Source organism: Ictidomys tridecemlineatus, chromosome 2 (genome assembly GCF_052094955.1).
Source record: "Ictidomys tridecemlineatus isolate mIctTri1 chromosome 2, mIctTri1.hap1, whole genome shotgun sequence".
Classification (NCBI taxonomy): Eukaryota; Metazoa; Chordata; class Mammalia; order Rodentia; family Sciuridae; genus Ictidomys; species Ictidomys tridecemlineatus.
The window spans coordinates 183,633,182-183,656,805 of record NC_135478.1 but is presented as its reverse complement, the minus strand read 5'-3'; the positions used below and the strand labels follow the sequence as shown (position 1 = coordinate 183,656,805).

Sequence of the window (23,624 nt, the reverse complement as noted above, 5' to 3'; positions counted from 1 at the left end):
CATATATATTACCGATATATAAGTATATCTGCCCCAAATAGAAGGTAAGGACCGGCAGAGCACTTTATAATCTTTGCTACTGAATCCAGTGCCTCATTCAGAGCCAATGCTCAGAAACCCACCCAGGAGACCTTCCTCACAGATTTCTTCTCTAGTCACTGGGTAAGCCAGATCCTGTGTTGCATATGATCACAGAAACTTTTCTTTTCCTTTTACTTTGTATTTTGTAAGAATAATATTTAAGTAAAAAAAAATTGTTTTCTTTTCCACTCATTACACAGGAAATTCCATGAAGCCAAGAAAACATTTCATTAACTACACCGTGTATCATCTAAGCACAAGGCCAAGCACTCTTGAAATATCTCTTGAATGGGCAACAAACGAGTGGTTTGGGTGTCTAAACTAATGGTTCAATTCCTCTATCTATGTCCTTACATAATTTAAATAATAAACCAGTAAGGCTTACCAATTTACTATTATGTACTTATAGAAGAAGGAAGTATGAATTCAGACCTTGTCCATGCCAGTGGGAGAGAGAACACTATTGTAGAAGAAAGGAATCATAATGAATGATATTACAGAGAGAAGGGAACCTAGTTTTGAGAGGAGACAACACTGACTACCAGCTGAGAAGGCAGGTCTCACAATGGGGAACGGTGAGAAGTAACTGTTGGACCAACTGGTGGACCTACCCAAGGAGGGATGGTAGGTATAGGAACATCATCTGATGCCAGAGGCAATGGGAATGTACTAGAATAATTTATTTGATCAATGACCCAGTAAGTCTTATCCATTTTCTATAATACACTTACAAGAAAGCACTATAAATACAGAGCTTGTCCATTTGCATGGGAGTTGAAAAGACATCTCAAAGGAAAAGAAGCACTGGGAGTGATGTCACAAGGAAAGAGTGACACCAGTTTTGTGAGGAATATAAAATGTATATTCTCTAATAAATATTATAATGTCTAATAATTACCATAATCTGTGCTGTTCGTACAGATTATTATTGTCTTTATTTATTTATTTATTTTTTAGTTGTAGTTAGACACAATACTTTTATTTTATTTATTTATTTTCATGTGGTGCTGAAGATCAAACCCAGGGCCTCCCACATGCTAGGTGAGCAGTCTACCACTAAGCCACAACCCCAGCCCCTCATATTGTCTTTTAAATTTTTCAGGTAGTATCAGTTATGAGATTATGTAATAATAATGAGTTTAGTTTCACTAAATATCAAATATATTAATCCTGTATCCTTTCACAGCAGTTACCAAGTTATAGGAAGAGAAAGTGTGGGTATACATAGAGCCTGGTCCCAGACTGGTCTTCAGTCCTCGGGTGGCCATATACCAGTGTTCTGCCCTGAACCCCAGGATCCTTTATAAAATTCTGTCTGGTAGACCTGAAAGGTACCATATTGGTTTAGCAGCAGCCAAGGAACCAAGTATATCATTACAATCACTGATGGAAAAATATTCCATCTCCCTAGAAGGACTCATACATACCCCCCTTTAAATCATACAATCATAGCATGCTTTCTTAGTTATCATAGTCTTATGATAGTTACAGATTACCCGGTTTAAACTGAAGAGATATGTGACTGATTCAAGGTAACTGAGGTTTAGAGATAAATTTTGGCCTTGGAAATCCAACACCACCTCTTTACTTATTTCTTCTACTTACCCCACCATGTATTCACTTCTGGCATTCAGATGTTCAGGTGGGTGATGGCCAACACCTATGGAATCATCAATCAGTGACCTTCTTGTGAAAATGTTACTGAACACAGAATCAATTCAGTGTGAGGATAAGGAACATAACCAGAAAACTGCAACATACTATATAGGTTACATTTCTCCAGTGAATTTTAACTCGTATGTGGCCTTCTCTTGGAGCACCACCAGCTACCCATTCATCTGCTCAGCTTATATACCAAGAAGATAAATGAATATACTGACAGAGTCATGGTGAACTCATAACAAAACTGAAATTTGATGACCATAACAAGAAACTCTATCTGCAATGGGTTAAGTCTGCTCAGCTGTCCAAATAAGACTTCAACTATGTTTTCCACAGAGACACTTATTCTTCACATGTTATGTTGATCTGAATCAAGCATCGCTTCTTTGATTCAAAAGGATTTTATAACGACAAGAAGAACATTATCTGCTTGCCAAATCATTGTGGTTATCTATGAGATGGTTTTTGGGAAGGCTGCCAGCATGTGTTCAGCCAGGAAAATGTTGAGAAAATACAAGAGCCCACTTACAAGAGATGCCTTCTCCTTAATAATGCCAAATAAAATACTGTCTCATAATTTCCATAATCTGTACTGTCCTTGGAGACATGATGATACAAGTTTTTTTTAACTATTTTTCAGGTATTATCAACTAATTAAGCTTTATTGTGGTGATAAGTTTAGTCTCACTAGAAATCAAATAATTTTTAGTGTTCAGTGTGCCAACACCCATATTTTTTATCGGGTCACTTTGAATACCAAAAGCCAGTTGGTGGATTCTCTGTTGGTGCTTAGTGTTGCCAATCTGTTCACACATCCAAGTCTCCCCAACCTACCTTCTGAACCTTGTCTTCCATTGCTCCCCAAAATATTATTTCCTGTTCCAAGAAAGGGGTTTGCTTGCTTAGATCTCAAATTTTCCATATGTTCCTTTCCACCTCTTCCAGTTGTTCAACAAATATTTATCAAGACAAACTAAGGGCTGGACAAAATGTGATCAGTGCTGGGAATATACTGTTATGCAAAATAACATAGTCTTGCTGTTTTCCCATAGCTTATTTAGAGTGGTATAAATAAATGGTCATATAAGTGAACATACCTGTGGATTGATAAATACTACTGAGAAGAGTTCATAATAAGATTTTGATGCTAGTAGTAGAGGTCAAAGAGTCTTACCTGAGCTGGTGAATAGAGATCTAAAGTCTGAATTATCTTAGATATGAGAAGAGACCATGCAAGAGAGGATGAAAGGAGACAGCCAGTCTAAGTGGGCCTGAAATTTCTTTGGGTTGGAGTGAGGATACCAAGGGCACAGTGGTATGAAAGTAAGCTAGAGAGAGGAATGGGCTTAGTAAGGCCTAGAAAGAAAGGCCTCTGGAATACCACCAAAACATTTATGTCAGGGATAAAAGATAAAAAGATAAAATCTATATTTTGAAAATTGATAAAATCCATCCTAGGGCTTTCATATGTATGGCAATGGAATTTTACCCTCAAACCATATAAAAGAGATACTAGAAGGGTTTTGTTGTTGTTGTTCATTTTTATTTATTTTTTAAGTAAAGTCAAAAAACAGAGAAGACGCAAAAGACACATGGCTATGGTCACAGTCACCGCATGAAAGAGTCAAGATTAAGACTAGTCTCACTCCAGAGGTCCACTCTTTACTTGTGGATTTTTGAATTTATGGTTCAGGAAGCTGAGCTGAGCTGAGGAGGGCGGGAAAGGAATGGATGGTGCAGATTGGGAGAAAGAATATGCTCCTGTCATTCTCTACTTTCTTGGCCAAGCAGCCCACTGCTTTATAGTATTCCTTTATTCTGAACTATCCTGGCATTCCCTGTCCTCTCCGAAGTATTCGATGCACCTGGTTTGCATTCCCTTCTGCCTCAACTGTGAACTGAGCTGCACCTTGTAAGCCTCAGTAGTGTCTGAAGCATTAGATTTCAAATTTTAAAGGAAATCATTAGAACCTGGTAGTGGTAATGATACCGCCAGTTATCAGTGACAAGTCCTACTTCCTCACATGTTGAAGTATGACACCAAAAAAGCAAGCAGAGGCATGAATATAAAGCGGGGTTTATTTAAGAAGGGGCAATACAGACTTCTCTCAGGAGGGAGAAGGGAGCCATAGCTGGTATCCTGGTAGGCCAAGAAGTTAGAGCCTTCTGCCCTTTTTATATGTGCTCAGCTTCCTGTGTCCTCCTGCTCTCTGCCCAGAAGATGCTGGGTGGGATGGCCAAAAGGTGAGAAGTCAATGGTGTAGGTGAGCAAATGGAGTAATCCAGGCAAGAAGGGGGCCCAGAGCACCTTAATTAACAACTTTTACAACTCCAGGTAGGGAGGGACAATTCCTGGGTCAGGTTACCTTAGCAACAGGTTGGAGCAGGGGCAAGTTGTCTTGATAAGGGTGGAAAAAGGGCTCTGAAGACATTAACATTTCAATTTCTCAGCAGTGGTCTCCAACTTCCCAAGACCCAATCTGGTCTTCATTCTCTGGATCTGACCCAGATCACCTATTAATACTAACTGCTTGCCTTTAATTCTAGCTTCAGTAATGGATTTTGAAGAGTTATTGAACCCAAAGTTGGTGTTTGACGAGAGTGAAATGGGTTTCCATGGATTAAAATAAATAAAATAAATACAAGGATTAAAATATATCTTAATAAAGCTAAATTTATTTAATATCCTAAGAGTTGCAACTCTGGATGCAATGAGTCACTTCTTTGTTATACTGTTATTAAAAGTGAATTTTATGGTTTTTGTTGTCATAATGGTTAATGATTTTTCTTACTGGAACAAAGTAAGATAAAAAAGAAAAAGTTTTTTTTCCTGGCCTATTTTTACTGATCTGTGAATTCCAAAGCTTTGGGAACCACTGATTTAACCAACCCTTATCAAATGTGAAGAAATCACACTTAAAACTCAAAATAATATCTTTTGCTTAAAAAAAAATTAGGTAAGATATATATCCAGACCTTTATCTAAAACCTAGGAAACAGCTTATCTCAAAAGACCCTTCCTTAGAACTAATCCAAATTAGGTAAATCCTCATATTAAATCCAAGGCTCTTAGATTACATCTAAAGGCCCAAACTACCAAAGTCTTCTTGAATTATCATAGGGACTGAGTCCACACCCAAGTGAACAGAAATGTGATTTGAAAAGTATAACACATTTCTTTTTGGAAAAATAAATTACACTATATTCCCATTGTCTTATCAATATTGTAAAGTTGTTCCACACACTTTTTCTTTTAATACCAGTTTATAGCAGATCCCTTGGTTTTTCCTTTGCAGTTGTTTTGAGACTCTGATCAGCTTAAATCTCCTTGAACCAATGGTAAATTCTCCTTAAGTTTGTAACCACAGAGACTAAAAAGGAAGTTCTTAACCAAGAAACTCATTATGCATACAAATATGTCAAGAGAAGTAGATCACTGGATGCTTTCCTGGGCTTCTAAAACATGTGACATTGTGCAATAAGGAAACACCAGTGTTTAGCAAAAAAGGGGAGCAATGAATGGCAAGCTAAATACAAATCTCTAAAGAAAAGCGCCCCTATGTAGATACAGGTGAGAAAAGGCACCATCTCTCTCAAGTCATCCTTTACTCTCCTCAGATTTCATTTAATACATCATGGTGTGATGAAAAGCCTAAAAGTTCCCAGGCTGAGCTACCTTCCATTTTTGTGAAGAAAAGTGGTTGGGTTTCTCCCTTCACTGTAATGCTATAGAAAATAATTTTAGCATGTTACTTTGGGAGCCATGGAAATGCTTTAAAATTATTTTATTAAGACAACAAACAAAATGGGTCTCCCCTCTCACGTATTTTTGCTATACATTTCAGAGCAAGTCAAACACATGATTTGTATCTTATAAACACCTCATAATGGATTGGATATCAATCAATACTAGTGTTTTTGCAGCTGATTCAATGTCTCAAGAAACTTTTCTTTGAAAAAACAGTAATGTACCAATGTTGGCCAAGAAGTTTTGGGGGAGAAGACATTTCTGAAAACCAAATCATATTTTCCACAGTGTTGCCAGGACACCAGAGAATGAGTTACTACCCTCTCAAATCCTAGGTTTATAAAACATGAATTTTGAGGATGACATGTTATTTACTCTTGATAACCCAAGATCTTTAGCTGAGAAATGAATGAAAAAAGAAAATTTCTGGAAAGTATATAAATCTTAAAAGCAAACATTCTGTTAAGTTAAAGAAAAATGATCCCAAAACTTGTGATTAAATTTCCCTGGCATATAGTCCTCTGGATCAATATTTGTTGAATGGATTTTATAATTTTTATCTTGTAGTTATTTATTTTTCCACCAGATGGCAACTATGCATGGAATAATAATGTTATTGTTTATAAATCCCAGAATCTAATTTTCAGGATGGTGAAGGACCTCTCAGGTATAAATCCCATCACCCTCCCACAGCTCAAATTCCCTTACCACCACCTCCACTGAAATGACATCCAAATAATTATCAAGCTCCTTTAAGGAAGAGAAACTCCATACTCTGAATAGGCTGTCCACGGGCAGGAATAACTTCTGAAAAGTTCTTTGTTTTCAGGTGGCAACGGTCTCCCAGTAGCTGTCATTCTCTTGCCTCGTTCTAACTCCCTTAATAACAAAGAAAATCTAAATTTGTCCCACGGCTATTCTTCAAGTGTTTAATGGAAGCTAAACACTGTCCTTTGCCTTCCTGGCTAAATATGGCTCAGATATTACTCAGATGACAAGAGCTCCCTGCCATCCTGGCATTACCACATGCTTCACTTTGTATGGGATCATTCATTTCTTTCATGCCTTTGTTCAAACATTTATCTTCTTGGTGACACCTTTTCAACTTAAATCTTCAACTCTTCTGTTCTCTCCTTTGTTTTTCTACGTGGCACTAACAATTATCTAACATAATACATATGTTATATTTTTATCCCACTTAAAAACTAAGGTCCATCAGGGCAAGGAGTTCTGTATGGTTTACCACTATATTCTCAGGGAAATAAGTATTCACTGAATGAATCAATGAATCTGCTATTTGCATGAGATGTCATAATCAAAAAGAAAAGTAACCCTATTTATAGAAGCAATGCTGCTACCAATGCCACGGTAGACAAAAAACACACCATCAGGGGCCCACTGACAGCCCAATAACACCTCTTGCACTTATTTTCAGCTACATTTTCAAGGAAGGTAAATGGAGTCTCCCTCCAATAATTGTGAAGCTTGTTTTATGGGCCACTTAGGAATTTACATGCTTCCCTTCTGAATTTCATCTTTTGCCCACAGTTATAGTATGTTCATCTGCTAGTCAGCTTTCCACCCCTGTAAATAAAATACCTGAGACAATCAACTTATAAGGAAAGACTTAGTTTGGCTCACGGTTCCAGAGATTTCAGTCCATGGTCAATTAGGCCCACTACTTTGGGCCTGCAGCAAAAATGAACATCATGGTGGGGAGCACAGGGTGTAGGAGGCTGTTCACCTCATGGTGGCCAGGAAGCAAAATGAAAGGAAAAGGGGCTAGGTTCCTGAAATCCCTTGCAAGAGACCTCATTCTTGACCCAGCACTGTCAGGTGGGGACAAGCCTTCCACACATGAAGCTCTGGAAGGCATTTAAGATCCAAGCAGTAACAACATCTTATCAGCTGTTGAACTGTCTCTCTGATATGAGAATCTTAAACTTGAATGGACATTAGAATCAGGTGAAGTACTTGCTGGAACAGATTTCTGGGCCCCCCAAGATTCTGACTCTGCTGGGATAGAGTGAGTTAAGGAAAATTTCCAAGTAATGCTACTGCTAGCTACTGCACTGAGATGCTTTGCTCTGGGGCCAGGAAATAAATGCAGGCCATTTGATGTCAAATATATACATTCTTCAAGAGTCAATTGCTTTTTATGCATAAACTTTCAAAAAGAACTGCTATCAATAAAGAAACTAAAATATTTTTATACTTTAAATTTCAGGAGAAAGGCAGCCTACATAAAAACTTCCCTGAGTAAATGACCACTTTTACACAAAAGTTTCCAAGTCCCTGGGTCAGTGTTTACTTCTCCCTGACTTGGATGCTCCTGGCACATCACTTCACCTTTACACACCCATACTGCTTTATTTTCCCTAATTCTGTTGAGATCTCACAAAGTTCAACCACCCCATGGCTGACACTCCAATGTCTTTAGCTGGGATTTTTCTTCCATGGGCCACTCCTTTAAGCAATCAAAACTAGACTCATCTCAATGCTTTCTCCTTTACCTAAAAATTGTGTATCAAGTTAACTGTACTTTAGTGGTTGAAAACAATAAGCTATGAAACCACACTAAGTTCAAGGACAGATTCTTTCACATACTGGCTGTTTAATAGGGACAACTTACTCAATGTCTCCAGAGAGGCTTAGTTCTTTGTCAAATGAATGGGAAGACTATCATTGCCTGTCTTAGAGTAATTGCTATTACTGAATTAGTTTCTACCTGTTAAGTATGTAAGTAAGTGCACCCTAGAATATTATAACTATCCTTATTATTACAACTCATACCATTCCTATCAAAATTGCTAACATCAGCCAGCTGCTAAACATCCCTGAGAGAAAAAAGTCACATGAGCATTGCAAATTGGGATATTATCAAGTTTAGGGGGTCACAAAATAGTAATATAAGAATCTGCATGAAAGTAAAATCAACATTACTATAAATGAAATTGGTAAATGAGGTTTTCTTGTTTGTAAATCACAATTTAGTACTTGTCATGTTGGCAACAATTTTACACTTATTTGATTTGTATAGGTGTATATTTTCAGCTATTTATTGAATACCACACAGAAATTCTATGATTTCCTCAAATTTGGCATACAGACTTTTTTTTTTTACCCCAAACTTGCTTCAATTGTTTACCAAATAATATCATTATCGTCTACCAAACCAGAAACTAAGGGATCATTCTCAATTTTTTGTTCTTCCTCAACTCTTCCTGACCCATTATCTCTTCTTCTATATCCATTATGTGATGCTAAACTGGAGATGAAGGGAAGATAAAGCTATGGGTATAGATAAGCTTCAGAATTGGTGTTGCCCTAGTCATCAAAACAATAAAGTACAAAATTCGTATCAGCCAATGAAATAATCAAGGACCATATTAACTTGTTGGTCATCTACCTGATTTGTCTACGACTGCCTTAGTTTGCATTTTCACCTCATCACTTATTCCAACAGTCTCTTGAGTTTCCTTTCCTCCTTTTCAAGTTCCTAAACCAAAACTGCACAGGACACTCAAAGCTTCTTTATAAAACAGTCATTTATGTTGCTACCTCTACTAGAATGACCTTCTTCCGAACCCAGCAGTCGTCTCATTTCAAATGCTATTTCCTTAAATATTCCTTGTTTTTCCAGCTCAAATCTATTTGTTCATACTTCCATGTGCCTTTATTTTACTCCACAAAATTTAACTCTTTCTACCTTTGGTATTTTGATTTCAAGATAACCACTTTAAGTAACATAAAAACAAGTCATACTAAAGGAAACAGGGTAAAATTGCAGACTTGACTAGTATAAAGGCTTGTTTCAAGAGATCTCTGGCAGTGATTCTCAATCTTGTATGCTCACTGAAACACCTGGACAACTTTATAAACATCGATGACTGGGTCCCAGCCCAGAGGTCTCCGGATGATTCTAATATATATTCTAATATGATTCTAATATTTCCCATAGAGCTTAGAAGTATTGCTCGATGGGAAATACTAAGAGGAATTAAGACACTAAGACAGAATTTTTAAACAGAATAAAACATCATGTTGTAATCATCTAATAAATAGGTCCCACATATTAATTAAGTGGCTGATCGGGAATGCAATTATTGAAAGCAAACTGTAGAAATGCTTAAGAGGAGGCAAAAAGATTCTGTAGAAACAGTTCTAGAGGTAAAAAATTCAGTGGCACTTGATAAACATCTTGCAATTGGTTCTCTAGGGAAGCTGAAGAAGAAAAGAGCTCAGAAAAGATGAATGGTTAAGGGAAACTGCTTGGAATGAGAGCCAAGAACAAGCCTAAATATGTGGTAGAGGTGAGGATCAAGCAAATTTAAAGAGGAACTTCTGAGAAATGTGCTCTAAGTTGGCAAGTTTTCAAAGATGACAGAACCTAATGTGTGGCAGTGTTATGTTCTGGATATGAGGTATCCTCTCCTCCAAAAGCTCCCGTTAATGCAGAAATGTTTAGAGGTGAAGTAATTAGACTGTGAGAGCTGTGAGCTCATCAGTTCATCATACTTTGAAAGGACTGACTGGGGAGTAACTGTAGGCAGGAGGGGCAAGCTAGGGGAGGTGGGTCACTGGGAGCATGCCCTGAATGTATGCATCCCTCTTGTGGCTCTTTATCCCTTCTCTCTTTACATCATGGCACCAAAAGCCAAGCAGCTTCCTTTGCTGGGCCCTTCCTTCATGACATGCAATGCAAAATCTGACTAAAATGGACAATAATATGTTGGTGAATTGGAGGTGAAAGTTATAAGTGGAAAGAAATTTTGAAATCAGAGTGAACCTGTTCATTGACAACTTTGATGAATACTCATGACAGCACCTAAAATTATCAAGAGAGTGCGCCATGGTGATGTTAAGCACACATAATGTGAATACATGTATGATAAGCTGGGATGTAGCTATGAAAAGATGAGGATTGGGTGGACACATTTTTGGGGAAAATGCTGTCACTTGTGAGGGGGTCAGATCACCTTTATATTACCACCTTCCCCCTTCCCCTATTAATGTTCTTACTTTATAGAAAACTGGGGATGGATTTTAAGATAATTCATGTGCTGGTAAATGTTGTAACCTATAATCTTTAATTTTTTCATCACCAAAAACATTACAGGAAAATTCAGTAAATACAAAACCAAATAAACTCGCTCATTTTTAAAATGCAACAACAGATGGTTATGGCAAAGTGTACTATGGGAAGACAGAAGTATCATTAAAGTGACCTGACTCATGGTATCCACAGGTGGAGACTTACCCTTTTGGCTCAACATTTTCTCAAACTCTCATTTTCCTCCCACTTGATTCCTGTCTGCTGTTTCAAAACCCACTAAGTCAGGAGGAGAGACCATTTTATACATACACTAAGCCTAAATCCCAGCAGAGAGCCAGATCCTTGGCTCATAGAAATCATTTGAAGGGCTCATAGTAATGCAAGAAATACTTGATAGATATTTTTTTCCACAGGAAAATTACATTATACCAACTCTGAAGCAAGAAACAAGGACATTATCACTGCTGTGTCATATAATAATAAGTAATCAATAGGCAAAATACATAATTTCATCCACAGCATCACTTGGTCACATAAAGTCCCCTAGACAATTTCTTTAATAAAAAATTAAACCCAATTTAGTCTAGTGATGATGAAAATGAAAGCTTAATTTTTATAAGGAACATCAACCCCCTACTGATCAGGAGAAAAAGCATCAACCTTTCATTTCCAGAGATTGCAAAAACTACATAGCACTAAGGAGAAAGTACCAGGAAAACTCATATTATGACACTGGTATTGGCGGCAAAATAATTCATATTACAGTCCCATGTCATTACAGCAAATTATATTTGTATCACTAGGTATAAGAGAAAATGACACACCCTCAGAATAGGTAAAAATCTACCACAATGAGTAATATCTAACATTTGACATGGCAGAGCTATTTCCAGGTCCTGATTATTAAACCCAGAGCAAAAAGTAGTTTATTGATCTGTTTACAACATTCTGAAGACAAGGATTAAAACTGCTGTTTTGTTCTGACATATAAGAAACAGCTACAAAGAGCCTATAGTCCACCACTTGGTATATGGGAGGTTCTCAGGAATACAGTTCCCAAATTCACTGACTTGACCATCCCTTTCCCACCTCCACTAGGTTCCCTTTAATTAACATTCACTGAAACTTCTCAGATCAAGACAAGCAAACTGTGTTAAACATTCAGTGTTGACATTAACAGGCATCTTATGAAGAAGTGAATATGTGGTAAATTCTTACCCAAGAGGGTAAGTTGAGTTTACGTTTGACAGTGATACAGAGGAAAGGAGAAATCATAGGGGTGCTGAGGAAGAATGGAAAGAGAACACAATGGCACTCAGAGGGGAAAAAACAAATTCCTCAGGTGCTAAGTTATCACAGAATAAATACCCCACACAAACTTGCTAGTGGCTATGACAATCCTAGAACTCTAGGTTTGGAGACTGCATGCACATTTTTTCCACAGCTCCCATAAATCTCTGGGGCAACTAGAGGAAATCACTGGAGCCACCTCTATCAGTTACTTGCCTCTAGTGGCAGACACACCTATGGTGGTCAGTCTAAAAATGATACTTATCCTGGTTTAGGAGCTGATCTTCCCAGAGGTGGCTCTCATAGGGCCCTTAGGGTCTTCTCTCTTCAATGTGGACTTGGCCATTCAAGGAAGAATTAATTCAAAATGGCACTCAAAAGAGTGGTCCGGCTACATCATCAGGAGCCTTAATGCTATATAGTTCTCTCGAAGAGTAGCTCTTGAGATTAACAGGTAAAATCTTTCCAGGGTGAGTATAAAAATTCTGTGTACCAAGCAAGACATCAACCCCACCTCATCATCTGTCCAGGTCTCACTAAGTTCTGACTCTTGATGGCCTTAGATACATGCTTCACCATCCTTTTACATGGTCTCCCTTGGGGCTGCAGTTGAAACCAACTACTTCCCTTTTGCCTGTCTCTGAAGTCCAGGATTATTAACATGAAGTGATCCACAAAATTCCTCTTCACTAGATCTCTCAAACTGTCCAATAATTCAGTCCCCAGTGTTAGCCTGAGAGACTTCAAAGCTTCTCATTAAAATTATGCTGACCTGCTATGCAAATCATGCTAAACTGTGATAATGAATTCTGGACTATTATAATATTTTGTCATGGTGATTTTTGATGAAAATTTTAGGCATTAATTTTCCATTATGCTGTCTTATTGGGATAAATTGCCCAGTTTAACAGATTAACACATGATACATTATGAAAAATATTTATCCTTATTCATTTTTTCACTCAATAATTAAAAAATATTTGAGTGCCAACCACAGTGATAGATCTTGGGAATACAGTGAACAAAACTAATATGATCCCAAGATGTCAAAATAAGCATGTCTACATTGTGCAACTTATCTCCAAAATAATATGGCATTTTAAAAACATTTAATGGCAAAAAAAAAAGTTGAGGAGGGGGTAAAACAGTGGAACACAGGGAAGACAAGATTAAGGAACATATGAATTCTATATCTTTTCACTCTTTCTATGCATTGAGGTCATGTAACAATTATGGCCAGTAATACCAGGTACTGGTGTTGTTCAGTTAAAAAGTACTAGTATTTTATTTTAAAAATTGCCCTTACTATGCAGATTACATAAAATCGAATTGCTTGAACAAAACTGTTGATCAAGTAATAAAATTTTTTACAGGAAAATTTCTGTGCCAAAAATGTAAAAGCCCAGCACATCAAAAGTAATATACTGTACTATAAGTATTTTGCAAAGATAATTTTTACTTTTCCTAGAACATAAAGCTTGTTTTCCAAACTTAATTGATGATTCCTGTGGGAACATATAACTATATTAATAATTTTCTTACCAAAATAAAGTCAAGAATATATACAAAAAAAATTTTCAAAGAAAAAAAATTGCCCTTGATTTTTAACATTCATGTACACATAGAAATATATATATATATACACACACACACACTCACAGGAATAAGTTACAAAAATTAAACCTAAAAATCCTGGTAAGCTTTTTTTTCCTTCCTGTGAGGCTTCACAAAGATTGTAGAAAATTACCCAAGTAATAGAAAAGGACACAAAAACCACACTTCAAACAGACAAACTGCTTGTCAGTATTAGCACCTGATTTGACAAACAGGTTTAATCCACTTCCTCAAAGGTCATGCTGTCAAGGCGAGGGATGTACAGTTTCTAGTACTAAATTAGGCTGGCTGGCATTATTTGGAGAAGCAGGGTACTCCTCCACATGGGTCACTTTTTCTGATGTTCTTGCAGGAGGAGGCTCATGATTTGTCTCCTCGTCCCTAGGTGATAGGGTTTCTGGTATTTCGTTTGACATTAGAACTTGCAAAGATTCTGTTCCATCTTCAATATCCACATGAATTCCCAAAGCTTTAAGAATGTCACATTTGCACATGGGGCACGTGCCATGGGCTAGAATCCAGGGGTCAATGCAATTCTTGTGGAAAAAGTGTTTACAAGTCAGAATACGAATCGTATCATTAGGCTTATAGGGTTCAAAACAAACTACACAGCTATCTCCATTTGGATTTAATTCCTCATCCCCCTCTTTTAATACCCTAAGTTGGAGTTGGCCAAAAGCTTTCTTGAGGTCTGTTGTTAATCGCTGCCATCTCCTGTGCTGAATCCTTGCTACCCAAAGTCTTCTTATGTGATAAAAGATGAAATATGCTAAAGTCGCGGTTGTGACGATCATAAAGGAGACAAAGTAGTGATTCATCCAGATGATGTGTTTTCTCCCCACCGCAACCATGGCTGTAACATGAAATCCCTTCTGAATTAAATGCAAAATTTCTGTGCCTTTTAAGTTACCAATCATCACTACAATGGTGTCTTCAAATGCCTGATGAGACATGGGGAAAACCTGATTGCCAGTTCCCGGAAAGTTATAGATGATCACTCCACTGGCTCCCTTCTCAGTTGCCACCTTAATTTTCTGTGTGAAGGTACAACCGCCCCGTTCAATGAGTGCCAGCCACGGCTCCGAGTTCTGTGATCTGCTAAAACTGGTATTGGGATTGCATGCATTTTGAGTTTTTCCCTCTGGTGGCACTATAACTCCTGTCACTCTCTTCAAAGCGGAACTTCTTCCAAATACTCCAGTCTCCCCCAACTCTGACAACACGCGATTCCCAACATGAAATGATATGTTCATAAAAGCGGTCCACACTGCACTTGCTCCGCAGCAGTTCTGACTAAACAGCCAAAAAAAACTGAATTTCACAAGCCAGGAAGATGCAGTGTTGTTGTGCCAAGGGCCAATCTTGAGGAGAGTCATCTCTCTCTTCGCCTAACGACTTAAGAACCAACCCAACAGAAAGATGTGGCTTGCACATCTGTTGACCATCAATTTAAAACAAGGAAGAAAATAAAATCTTCTGGGTGAAAACAAGACCCACCGTCTCCCAGCATGGTTTTGTAAGAAATTCTTAAAGATGTCTTGAGTTTCAGATGTTTTATTAGAGAGAGAAAGAGAAAAACTTTAGATTGAAAAAAAAAAATCCCAGTCTCACCACTGTAACTTTAGATACTGCTTACTGTTGCATGATGTGATTATGACATAAAAGACCAAGCAGCCAATTGGATAAGAGCTTAGAGCATTCTGTGACTTTATTGGCTTATACATTTCCAATGTTGTTATGGACGGTTTCTATGTTGTTATAAGATGGATTCAATCACTGAGCTACAAATAATGGTTACAGGTAGCAAATTGGACTGAAAAAATAGATATGAAGTTAATGCAACCTATGCTCTTTAAAAACATGAAATACTGTACAGTTGAAATTTTTTTATCACAAGTGAAGAAAATATGTCCAACAGAGTGACATGTTTTTTTTTTTTATGAATTATAATTACAGATTAGAACTGTGACTAAGAGAGAGGTGAAAGTGGTGAGCCTGGCAACTCTAGCTTTACAAATGTGAATTTGGTCAGTGTTAATTATTTATTAATCATGTAAATCACTGTACTAACTTTGACAAAATACAAGCTTTCTCAGAAGTTTGTCAGTTTCGTCCTTTTTTGATTTTTAAAAGTAGGGTATCCTGCTCAATCCACTTCTGCCTCACTTTCTCACACATCAACTATATGTATAAATTACAGGAGTAAACACAGAAAAGGCTAATATCTAGGCAAGTTCATTTCTTTGTAGACCCTGTTACTAATCTAACCCTATTTTAGGGGATGAGGAGAAAGGATGTAAGTAAAAAGCTTACGTATAACTATATTAGTTTAGCACAATTCATTTCTTAAATGTAGCTATTGGTTTTAAAAAGAAAAACTTCAAGGTCCTCATTTAGCTACTGAAAGCAGCAATCCTTAAAAGTTGTAAATAGATGATTTTAACACAACGTTTGGTCAAACTCAACAAATCTCTCTGGTGGAAGACCCCACATCCACTGTCAGTTCTGCCTACCTTTTTGCCGTTCGCATATCAGTGGACACAATATGACTTTAAAACTAAGCAATGACATGAAAATTGACAAACTCCAGCAGCCAAGTTCCTTCCAACACACATTTTTGGGAGTGGTGTACCTTGGTGGTTCTTTTTCAGCAGCTAGGAAACCAGACCCGAGGATTTTTACCTTGAAGATAAATGTTTCTGGTCTCTAGATAGTCAGGCTTCACCAGGACTGAAAGTGTTATAGCTTCTTGTGAAATATGAGTCGACAACATGGTAACTTGAGGCAGGAAAGAAGAACAAAGGGCTCTATGGGCCTGACAAAAGGTGGCATGAATAGGAAATAACACTGATGGGAAATCTTCAGTTCACAGAGGTTCACTTTCTCTGAGGCCATTAATCTGATTTAGTTTCCACACAAATCCCTTAAAAAAATAAAAAATAAAAGTGTGGCACAGGGCCGTGTCCAAATCTTGTGTAGACTCACAAAACGTCATCTAAGTCAGACATCAAAGGTTTAGCACATGATCCAAACAGATTTTCACGAAAACAAAACCCAATCTTCCAACTTCACACCATCGCATAGATGCTCACGTGATTAGAAAAGAGGAAGAGGCAAAATGAGGCAAAAGATACATTATGGAAAGGCAACGGAACAAAATTTTTGGCTTTTCTCTGTGAACAAAATACTCAGAGGGAGATTTACTACCATTGAGAGAAGAACAAGCACCCACAAGAGATACTTTCATAAGGCAATCTACTACCATAGATGATTGACTATGCTAGGATTCAAAGAGCTCCAGCAAACAGAGGTGAATTTTTGCAATGCTTCACTAAATGGGGCTTGTAACAATTTAAAACTTTTAGTTACATAACCCTAAGTACTATCATCTAAAATAATCATTTTGAATATATTACCCACACAGTCAGTAGCTTTGGAAACCACATTTCCTAAGTATTAATAAACTTAATTAACCATGGCAAATTAAAGCAAGATCTAATCCTCTATTGTAGTTTACTAAGCAGAGATTATAAATTATTACAGACCAAAATGAAACAAAATATAGAAACAAAACACACAAAAAATTAACTTTAAAAAGGGAAACTACAAAATGGTAGAGCTAATTCCCCATTGCTCCAAAGTCACAGTAATTTGAAAATAAAGGTTAATATTGTTTTCAACATATACTAATGTCCTTATCTGGATAAGGACAAAAATGTATACCAATTAGAACTGATTAGAAAGACAGCAGTTCAAATAGGTGGGCATGATATGGAGTTTTATTTTTAAAACACATGAATTTCACCCTCTTTAGTATTTGAGAAGAGAAGATGAAGTTGAAATTTTCTCTATAAATAAGGTGCAGTAAGAGAATCCATCTAATCATAATGTTTGAAAAGATCTGGCTATATCTTCAGAAGAGGCTCTAGGTTTCTAAGTTTTCAGAATGTCACATTTGCACATGGGGCATGTCCTATGGGCTAAAAGCCAGGGGTCAATGCATGTCTTATGGAAAAAATGCTTGCAAGTTAAAATACGTACTACATCTTGAGGTTTGTATATGTCAAAACAAACAACGCAGTTGTCCTCATTTGGATCTAGCTCCTTATCCCCTTCTTTGAGCACTCGAAGTTGAAGCTGACCAATAGCTTTCTTCACATCAGCCTTTATCTGTCTTCGTCTTATGGTGGAAGAATTGGGTGCTCTAGGTCTCCAGGCACAGTACAAGAAAAGGTAGGCAACTGTGGCTGCCAGGAAGGTAAACAGAGACATGACATAGTGGCTTAGCCATGGCATGTGCATTCTCCCCACTTCAATGATGATGGTCACATAGACTCCTTTCTGAATCAAGTGCAAAAGTTCCATGCCTTTTAGGTTGCCTATCATCACTGCAACTATGTTTTCTGTTCCCTGGTGAGACATAGGAAACACTTTGTTGCCCGTACCTGGATAGTTATAGATGATCACCCCATTTGCTCCCTTTTCTGCTGCCACGTTGATTTTATGTGTAAAAGTACAGCCTCCCCGTTCAATGAGGGCCAGCCAAGAGTCTGCCTGTTCTGGCCTGCTGAAGTTGGTCAATGGATTACAAGCATTCTGATTCCATCCTTCAGGAAGTACCACTACACCAGACACCCTTTCCAGAGGAGAATGATTCCCAAACACTCCACTCTCTCCTAGTTCTGATATAATCTGATTTCCCACCTGAAATGTTATGTTCAGATGAGCTGTCCATATTGCTTTTCCTTTTGAGTCAGGAAGGCTAAGTAGTAGAAAGATGCTAAGCCTCCACAGTCGAGATGAAACAGACCTATGAGTTGAAGGAGTAATTCTAACTGGGCTCATTCCTCCATTTGCCTACTAACTGACAAACGCAGAAAACAAAATAACATCAGTTGTAAAAGAAAGTAAAGAAGCTAGCTTCAAGTGTTGGCAGATTACTAAAGCACAAAAATGGAAAAGGTCTGTGAGGAACAGAGATATCTTGCTCCTTCCAGCATTTTTATTTCTGGTAGATTATCTTTCTTATAATGTAACAACATAACAAGAGGTGTTATTAGTACAATGTGATTTCAAGAAAATTATGACTTCTTAATGGGGTAATTATGACATCAGAGACAGTTAGCCAATCCAGGGGTTTATATTAGAGCACTGCATACTCAACTCCTATTGGCCAGAAAGCTGCTAAGCAATGAGTCAAGATATATATACACATATAGATCCTAGATACACGCACGCGCGCGCACACACACACACACACACACACACACACACCAATGTGAGTAAACTAGAAAGCAATAAATAGATAAGAGCTATTTGGTTTTTTCTTTTTATAAAAAAAAACACCTTGAGTTTTTCCTATGTATGAGTAGAATGAAAAAGTACCTAATTACTTTGTATTATTTTTCTTTCTGTAAGGCAAAAATAGATATCATTCATGTATTAGCACACATGCCTAACCAGGCACCATTTCTCATATATGGTCTGCATGCCACTTGACCTGCCATTCTGTGGGAAGTAGGAGAAAATAATTTCCATCGCCAACATAAAAAGCCCGCACCAGGCCTAAAGATTCAACACAAGGGGGATGGGGTACAAATGTACATTATTTGCCTGATACAATCCCATCTTGCCAATTCATCTTTATTTACTGAAGCAGTTTCTGAGTATGTGCTAGGTAAATACTCCGAATAGAGAATATATTGGATAAGAAAACAGACATGATCATACCCTTGTGGCCTTTATTATCTACTGAGGACAGAACTGAAACTAAGCAACATACACATATATAACTGCAAAGTATGGGAAGGGCTCTAAATGCAAAGGATAGAGTATCAAGAGAAAGAATACATGGAAAGAGGGCCAAACTTAGATTAGGGATCAGAGCATAGCTCTTGAAAATGAGACTTGCAAGATGAATTGGATTTACCAATGCAACGAGTGGGAAAGAAGATTTCAGGTAGCTTTAAAACCCCATGACAGGAAGGAACATGGCAAGAGAAGAGAGGTAAGGAAAGAAAGGCAATGGCTAAGAGCTTAGAGTCATAAATGTTAAACTGAGGACTTTATCCCCTAGTAAAGAAAAACACATTGTAGGGTTCTAAACCTAGGAGATAACTTAAATGCCTTTTGAAATATTTGTTTTATTTTAATTTCTTACCTAAAGTCTGTTTCGGAGAGTCAATAAATTGCCAAAGGTTGCTGAAGTGTTTATCTAATACCTAGAGGAAATCTTTGTACCAGGCATGCTGAAAAGCTCTCAGGGATACAAAAGGAAAAGAAAGGCCCTATTTGCTCATGTGCAAAACAGACTCCAATGTTTTGAAAACATAGGTACTTTGGGAGATTTTGTCATTTTGACAAAAGCATTTATTGTACTCCCTGGTTCATAATATTTTAGTTAATATATGCTCTTAAAAATAAAATGTGAATTGGTAAAATTACCCCATTCCTACAATTTTATTTAGGTATGAGTCAGTTCAAATCTGAGCTGTCAATATGGGTGGACTTTTCCTAAGTTTAAATGGGGTGTGAATTCCTGGCTGATTGGTTAAAAGTGACAAAGTAAAGACTAAGACAGTTTAACACTATTATCTTAGGGGCTATTTGTTAAATTGATAATTTAACCTTTGGGGATAAGGTTTAAAAATAATGTTTTTCTAATGTTGTTTTATTGATTTTGATGATTTTTTGAAGGGGGGGAAATTTAAGTAGCAGCTCTATTTCAGCTCAAATATATCACAATCAATAGTTTCCTTGATAAAAGGAACAATTTGTAAACACTCATACATGTTTCTCACAATCTAATGGAGTAACTAAGGCATTGGTATTCAGAACCTCCCACCCTTCTCTTCGGCTCAACTCTTGAGACAAAATGCTTCATGAAAAACAATCTTCTACCTCTTACACAGTGGTTCTGAACAAGGGTAATTTTGCCTTCCAGGGGATATTTGGCAATTTCTGGAGACGTTTTTGATTATTACAACTGGGGAGCACTACTGGCAACAGTGGCTAGAAGCCAAGGATTCAGCTAAATGTAGAGAATAGACCCCACACAACAAAGATATTGATATCTGACTCAAAATATCAATTATAACATTAAGAAAGTCTGTGCTAATGGAATAGCCTTGGGAGAGGGGAACCAGTCCAAACTCATTCATCCCTGATATACTATAAGGTCTGGGCTCTCATCATGCAATGAGTTTTATAACTACCAACTCATCCACCAAGGATGAGTGTCTCAATATGACTCTAGGTCTACAGTTCTCCTTGGAATAGAAATAGTAGAGATCTGCTCAAGCAACCTATTAGTCCCTCAAGTATGATTACCGATTGCTTCCACTTTATCAGCACTAGATCCAAAAGTCTTCTATTCTGTGGCCAGAATGGTTGAATGGCAGAGAAAGAAAGAATGGTTGGCTAATGATAATGAATGTGTATTTTTTTTAGAACATTTATTCAATACATGATTTTTTTTGTAAACACTCAACTATTAAAAGCTTTTCATTGTGTTGAACCTTGCTGGTATGCTAAAGAGTGCTAAAATAACAACATTTATAAAAATAAAAAGAACTGAAACACACTACTAGGATTGGTTGGTCCAATAGTTTTTAAAAATCCCTATTTCCATTCTGCTTCTTGAAGTATATTGGTTTTCCTCTTAAATTGGCTCCTTCATGATTCCCCACGGTGGCTACTGCACCAATCACCTATAGACAGATGGCATCCAGAAGCACAATGTGTTGTTCCTTCTTTCACATTTCACTTTAAGAGCAGGGGGAAACTTTCCAGAAACTAAGCGGACTTTTCTTAGTGTCTCTTTGACTAAAATTATTTCACAAACACATGTTTAAAGGAAACCCTGGAAATCAGATACAATCATTATGATTGGTTTAGGTTAATCACACTTGATCCTTTTTGGAGAAACCTTTCCCTGGCTGAGTACAGGGCCAGAGGGAAGGTAAAGCCATCAGAGCTCTGTAACCAAGGGGGAAGACATGAACTGGAAGGTGAGAAGGTGAACAAACTGGCAGCTGCAAGCTCTAAATTTCTGCATACTCCCAAAAGAATAACATGTAACTAATCATTAACCACAACAAAAACGTTATATGCATTATACAAAAGGTACTGGCATGAGCCAGAGCTTGCATTAAAGGGGAAAAGACACAAAATAGCCTTGTCCTTAAGCAGGGATTTATCTATGTGAGAGAAAGAGTTATATACCAGCTGAGAGAGAGAGAGAGAGAGAGAGAGAGAGAGAGAGAGAGAGAGTTCTATAACTTACAGATTGCAATTAAAATCTTAAGAACCTTACAAGATCATTAAATAAGGTGAAGAAAATTCAACTAACCTCTATCCTTTCTGTTTTTTGATTTCTACTGTAAAATTACTCATACTTCTGGGAAGCTCTACATTGATAAAGAAAGACGACTAAATACATTGATACAGTACTTAGGCACTATCTTTTAAGATGTAGGAAAAACTGAAGGGGCTTCATCAAAATGCCCCCAAAGTCACAGAATCCAGAACTATAATATTATGAGAGATCTCTAGGAATCCACAAAACACAGTTGTTTTACACTTAACTCCAACATGACAACCATATGTGTTTTCTGCACAGAATTAAATGAATCATAACGGGATTTGAGAGGAAGAGAATAGGGATGCAAAGTGGTTTACTGGGAGCAACGAAAAGCAAATAATGCTAATAATAAATGTTTTCTGAAAGAAGAAACTCATTTTTATAAGAAAATTTTACTTTCAAATTTTACTATATTTGATTGTAAATTGGTAAACCCTCATGAACATTTTTACCCCCAAGTAGTCTCTCAGGAATATATGCAATAATTAGAGAAAAAGTTTCTTTTAAATACAAATGCATTTTTCCTCTTAACTTTCCAAATCCGGGAAGGAGAGTTCTGAATATGCTAAACACATAATAGATTTAGTTAAAAATATTATATATGAGCTTCTGAATTACCTCTAAATTCATTCACTGGAACACCACAGGTACAAATGCATGCAAAAGCTGAGTAACACTGTAGGAATATGGGGGCAGAAGGAGAGTCTTTTCTTGGCAACAAATACACATGAATCTGAGTATTAAAAGTAGATTTGAACGAGATGTGTGTGGTGGAGCTAGGTGAGGTGGGTGGGAGGAGGGAGAAAGCACACGCGGGACACATGCCATCAGAAAGCTCTTAACTGAACGCAGGGTCCAGGAAGTTCAGCAGCAGGAGGCACATGGATTTTAGGTCATGCAGGCCAAGAGTAAGCACAAAGAAAGGTAGGCAGCAAGTGGTGCGTGCTCTCATGAAGCCACTACTGCTGGGCTGACCTTGAACAGAGCAGAAGCAAAGGGCAGGGACATTGAGAAACCAGGTCAAGGGGAGACCAGAGTCAAGTCTCACTGACAACTGAAAACAGAAGCTTCAAAAGAGATATTTCCTGAATACGTCTCCTGCCTAGATCTGGGCTCTGTTACCAGGCTAAGGTCGGGCTGAATTTAGGAAAAGAAAGTACAGGTACCTAAGATAGAAGAAAGACTGGAAATGGGGCCCAGGGAGGCCATTACATAGGTAGAAAATCACAAAAGTTCATGCAAAATCTTCACTATTTATGTGAACCAATATAATAACATTATTATTAAAAGCCATGATGATTAAATACATCAGAGGGAAAACTGCAGCCCAAACCAACACAGTTCATTGTAAATCGCCACATGGCCACGATTTCTTAGCTATGTAAGCCAGGAATTATTCTTGCGAACTATTTACCTGCATGATTAATGGCAGGATGCCTGAGAAAAGATAGACTTATATTAGACCTCCTAAGCTCTGGAAGGGCTTTGTGACACTAAAGAAAGGAAATGTTCATTGATGTTTCTCAAGTCCGTAACAGTGCTTGGCTCAAGAGGGTCTGTTTGAGTAATTCCGATTGCCAGGTTTATCCCGCTTGGATGAACACCTCCCTTGGCTTTGTTCAGGCCTTCATAATCATTATCCTAGTCTAGAATTTGGCAACAGAACCTTATCTGACCTCCCCACCACATGTTAGCTCACTTTAAACTCATACCATTGACAGAAAACAAGTAACGGAACTCACAAAGGTATTCCCATTCACTTAGACAGTTCCATCTACCCAAACAACACTTTCTAAATTTCTCCGAATGGC

The 23,624-nt window shown here is 37.5% G+C and overlaps 3 protein-coding genes across 11 annotated transcripts in view; all 3 read right to left on the bottom strand.

Annotated features, from left to right (window-relative positions):
* The window catches only part of Cadps2 (calcium dependent secretion activator 2), a 494,758-nt gene that overhangs the window by 314,651 nt on the left and 156,483 nt on the right, over positions 1-23,624 (bottom strand). The window lies entirely within an intron of this gene.
* On the bottom strand, positions 13,697-14,827 carry Rnf133 (ring finger protein 133). The gene has a single exon (XM_005333940.3). The coding sequence runs from the start codon at positions 14,825-14,827 to the stop codon at positions 13,697-13,699; it is 1,131 nt and encodes a 376-aa protein (XP_005333997.1).
* On the bottom strand, positions 17,385-18,296 carry Rnf148 (ring finger protein 148). Its single transcript, XM_005333941.3, has one exon. It carries the CDS (start codon positions 18,294-18,296, stop codon positions 17,385-17,387), a length of 912 nt encoding a protein of 303 aa, XP_005333998.1.

What these genes read in the sequence shown, in the direction of transcription:
- Rnf133 (XM_005333940.3), bottom strand. Translation starts at nt 14,827, where the DNA reads ATGACTCTCCTCAAGATTGGCCCTTGGCACAACAACACTGCATCTTCC.
- Rnf148 (XM_005333941.3), bottom strand. Translation starts at nt 18,296, where the DNA reads ATGAGCCCAGTTAGAATTACTCCTTCAACTCATAGGTCTGTTTCATCT.